The 3,725-nt window shown below is 35.0% G+C and overlaps 1 protein-coding gene and 1 long non-coding RNA gene across 2 annotated transcripts; one reads left to right on the top strand and one right to left on the bottom strand.

Annotated features, from left to right (window-relative positions):
* Positions 1–283: 283 nt before the first annotated feature.
* Positions 284–2,289, top strand: LOC110894815 (photosystem I reaction center subunit III, chloroplastic). Its single transcript, XM_022142040.2, has 2 exons — positions 284–915; positions 1,847–2,289. Exons 1-2 carry the CDS (start codon positions 533–535, stop codon positions 2,154–2,156), a joined length of 693 nt encoding a protein of 230 aa, XP_021997732.1. The 5' UTR covers positions 284–532; the 3' UTR covers positions 2,157–2,289.
* Positions 1,973–3,488, bottom strand: LOC118487986. Its single transcript, XR_004883102.1, has 2 exons — positions 3,187–3,488; positions 1,973–2,780 (listed from the first exon to the last, which is right to left on the bottom strand). It is a non-coding gene; the product is annotated as an uncharacterized LOC118487986 (long non-coding RNA).
* Between the last annotated feature and the right edge of the window lie 237 nt (positions 3,489–3,725).

The raw sequence follows: 3,725 nt of genomic DNA, 5'->3' as shown, positions 1-3,725 counted from the left end.
GTAGTTTATAAGTAAAAATATTAACTTTATGTAATTTATAAGTAGAAGTAGAGAACCATTCGTGTCATTAAAAGATTTCATATTAAAAAATTTTCAAACATATATCACCCATCCAAACCATAACCTAGAGATGACATCATTTAATCTGTTCAATTTTGAAAAAAAATCATGTATTCAAATCCAAACCATAACCTAGAGATGACAATATCATTTAGTTCAATTTTGAAAAAATTCACGTATTCAACCGAACAAATAATATATTGTATGGTTTAACTTCTAGGTAAAAATAAAATAAATATTTTTCTTTATCCGAATATAATCTGTGAACACCCCTGAGATTCACAACGGATTTTGCAAAACAACAACAGCCACTAACACCATTACCTCCCAATAAAAATCATCCACCTCATCTTCCCATCTTATCCAATAGATTTCATACATCCACCCATTTCTATTTCTTCCCACCACTTTAAACTTTGATCATACTTCCCACACTTTCAAAACCCTAATCCAGAAACCATCAACCCAGAACATGTCTTTCACAATCTCCACAAGCTTCTTTCAACCCCTTGAAGTATCCAATCTCAAATCATCATCCAAACCAAAGGTTGTTGGTACAAGTATCGTGTGTTCAGGAGCTACAGAAGACAACAAGAGCAAGAACACCGATGGAAAAGGGTCGTTAAAGGCGTTGTCAGCTGCACTTGCACTATCTTCGATCCTGGTGTCGTCGACTGTACCGGTGCTACCGGCGTCTGCTGATATATCTGGGCTCACTCCGTGTAAAGAGTCTAAGCAGTTTGCCAAGAGGGAGAAGCAGTCATTGAAGAAGCTTGAGAGTTCTCTTAAGCTTTATGCACCTGACAGTGCTCCTGCTCTTGCTATTAAGGCTACCATGGAGAAGACCAAGCGCAGGTAATTTCTTACGGCCCTCTTAAACAACTGTTTGTTCTTCGGCTGGGTGAAACGGGTTTAGGTTTAGTCTAAACGAGGTCTGAATTAGTGTAAACGGGTTTGGGTTATTTTCTGATCGAATCTCAAACATGTTTAGCTGAACGAGTAGTTGTGTCCGGTTTGAAGAGTTTATTCTCTTTGTTAATTTAAACAAAATACATATTTTATCCCAAATTTGAGAAAAAAAAAAAGTAAAAGTATCTTCAAATGTAATTATTTTATATAAATTTGTGATTTAAAGTATCTATATGTAAATAATAAAATAAAATAAGATATCGGGTTGATGGGCCGGACCATATTCATGTTAGCCTGTCAAAATTTTTGTCATGTTTTTGTTCATGTGTTTAACACGATTTTCAGGTTTATGTCTAATTTTTTGGTTCTTTTTAGTATAAATGTGTTTTAAGTCAGTTGCTTGTCGAGCTTGTGTACGTTTAGTTAAACGAGTTGTTTCGTGTTCTATTCTTAGGCTGACCACTTGTTTTTTAAAAGGATTATACATGTGGTTAATGTCATTTGAACTAGATAATTATTTTATCCCAAAATTTAAACATAAAAGAGAAAATAGTATCTTAAACGCAGCTATTTTATAAATTTGATTTTTGTAGTGTGTATGCAAAGAAAAAAAATAAAGGAACAAATTTGAGGTTAAATGGCGTTGTTCGTGACAGCTTATGAAAACTCATGTCATGTTTGGGTTCATTTGTCTAGCAATTTTTGGGTTTTTACTTGAGTTCATTTCAAATTTCTGGATTTTTGCTCGGGTTGATGTCAGGTTCGTATAAGGTTTTATCACAAAGAGCTTAACATCACCCGTTTAACACCCCCTAGAAGATATCAAAGTGAAATTAATTATAAAACCATTAATTAAAATGTTTAAATTTACATGTAGATTTGACAACTATGGAAAGCAAGGATTATTGTGTGGATCGGACGGGCTGCCACATTTGATCGTAAGTGGAGATCAAAGACATTGGGGAGAATTCATCACCCCCGGGATTTTGTTTTTGTACATAGCTGGATGGATCGGGTGGGTTGGAAGGAGTTACTTGATTGCTATTAGGGATGAAAAGAAGCCTACACAAAAAGAGATTATCATCGATGTTCCTTTGGCTTCTAAGTTGGTATTTCGTGGGTTCAGTTGGCCTGTTGCGGCTTACCGTGAGTTCTTAAATGGGGAACTCATCGACCCGACTGTTTAACCTTTTTTTGCTACAATTTTATATGTATCTAGTGTTTTTGGTTTTATGTTACTTTGTTTGCTGTCAAAATTTAACAATTTGGAATGTAAATTTTTCCTATTTGCTTGGAACATTACGGTTTGTTTGTTTGTGACTTGTGAAGGAACTAACTGGACATTGTCCAAAGCGTGTGTGAACATCGACCCGTTCATAAAGTTTTAGTCATGTGTCCTCTCTTATACTCACCTAACGAAATTATTATTACTATTATTATTTTTATTTTTATTATTTATAAATTATAAGACATAGAGGATGTTTGGCAATTTCTAAATGGTTAAGTGTTGAAACAATAAGAAATCTAAATCATTAAGTGCTGAACTAGTAAGATGTCAGAATCGTTAAGAGCCAATATAATTCTTAACCGTTCAGAAGCAAATGTCTAAATGTTTGACCAATTTAGATTAGAGGTCTTTAACAATTCAGACTTAACGATTTAGACATCTACTAACGAAACAAAGAGTTTGAACCATTAAGTGTTGAACCAGTAAGAAGTCAGAACCATTAAGAGCCTCACTTTCAGAGGTAAAATGTCCGCAGTCTGCGGACCACATCTGTAGCAGAAGAGGTGGACCAAACCTCTGCAATCTGCAAGATGAAGACTGTTTATTTTTTCTGTATCAATCTAGAATCACATAACTTGTCAGTTCTAAACCCTAGCCATACAATAGTAACATAAACACATTATCATTGATCAGCTTCAAGTTGTTTCACGTAAGATCGAATCAATTAAGTTGCTAACAAGTCAAATAACATGATTGCATTCACAATTCATTTGCATCAATGTTGAACTGATTCAACTAAATAACATATTAGTTCTAATTTCTAAACCCTAGCCGTACAATAGCATCTGATTCTGCAAATTAATCCACATCAAGCAGCTAAAATCTCATGTTCACACTACCGATTGCATCAGATTCAATCAAATTTCACTACAGATTCGCGAAACAAACACAAAACAAATACGAATTTCAGCAAAACGAAGTGTTATTACCTCAAACGACCTGCGAGTGATTGAAGGTTCATCCGCCATTGATTCTTCTCTTGATTGTGATGAATCTCCGCACAAAAAAGAGAGAGAAAGGCTGAAAATCAGAGATCTAGATGCGTGTGTTTATCTTGCAATTAGGTGAATTAGGTTTTAATGAAAAACAAAGAAATGAGAAGAGTTGTTGAGTAGAATCGAGTAGAAGAATCATTGAGTAGAATCGAGAAGAAGATACACGAGTAGAAGAATCGTGATTGTGTTTGTGGCTGAGCAAAAAGAAAGAATGAGATTAGGTTTGAAGACATGAGTCCAGCCCCAAGAAGATGACGCGCAGACCTTTTTTAATGAAAGGTCTTCGAGAAAACAAACAGTCTTCAGACCCAAAGGTCTGTGCGCCGCAGACATAAGAGGTCAGGAAACTCTTCTTGAAAAAAACAAACACCCCTAAGAGTTAAACAAACAGCCCGATAAACACAAATACACTTGTTTGGGAAAAACATAAACGAAAAGACATTTAATGCGCAACCCAACACTACAAATAAATC

Source organism: Helianthus annuus, chromosome 16, assembly GCF_002127325.2.
Source record: "Helianthus annuus cultivar XRQ/B chromosome 16, HanXRQr2.0-SUNRISE, whole genome shotgun sequence".
NCBI lineage: Eukaryota > Viridiplantae > Streptophyta > Magnoliopsida > Asterales > Asteraceae > Helianthus > Helianthus annuus.
Note: the sequence above shows the minus strand (reverse complement) of the source record. Positions and strands in the feature narration are given on the sequence as shown.

Coding starts and splice junctions, on each gene's coding strand:
- LOC110894815 (XM_022142040.2), top strand. CDS start 533: ATGTCTTTCACAATCTCCACAAGCTTCTTTCAACCCCTTGAAGTATCC. Junction 916..1,846: donor ATGGAGAAGACCAAGCGCAG/GTAATTTCTTAC, acceptor ATTTACATGTAG/ATTTGACAACTATGGAAAGC.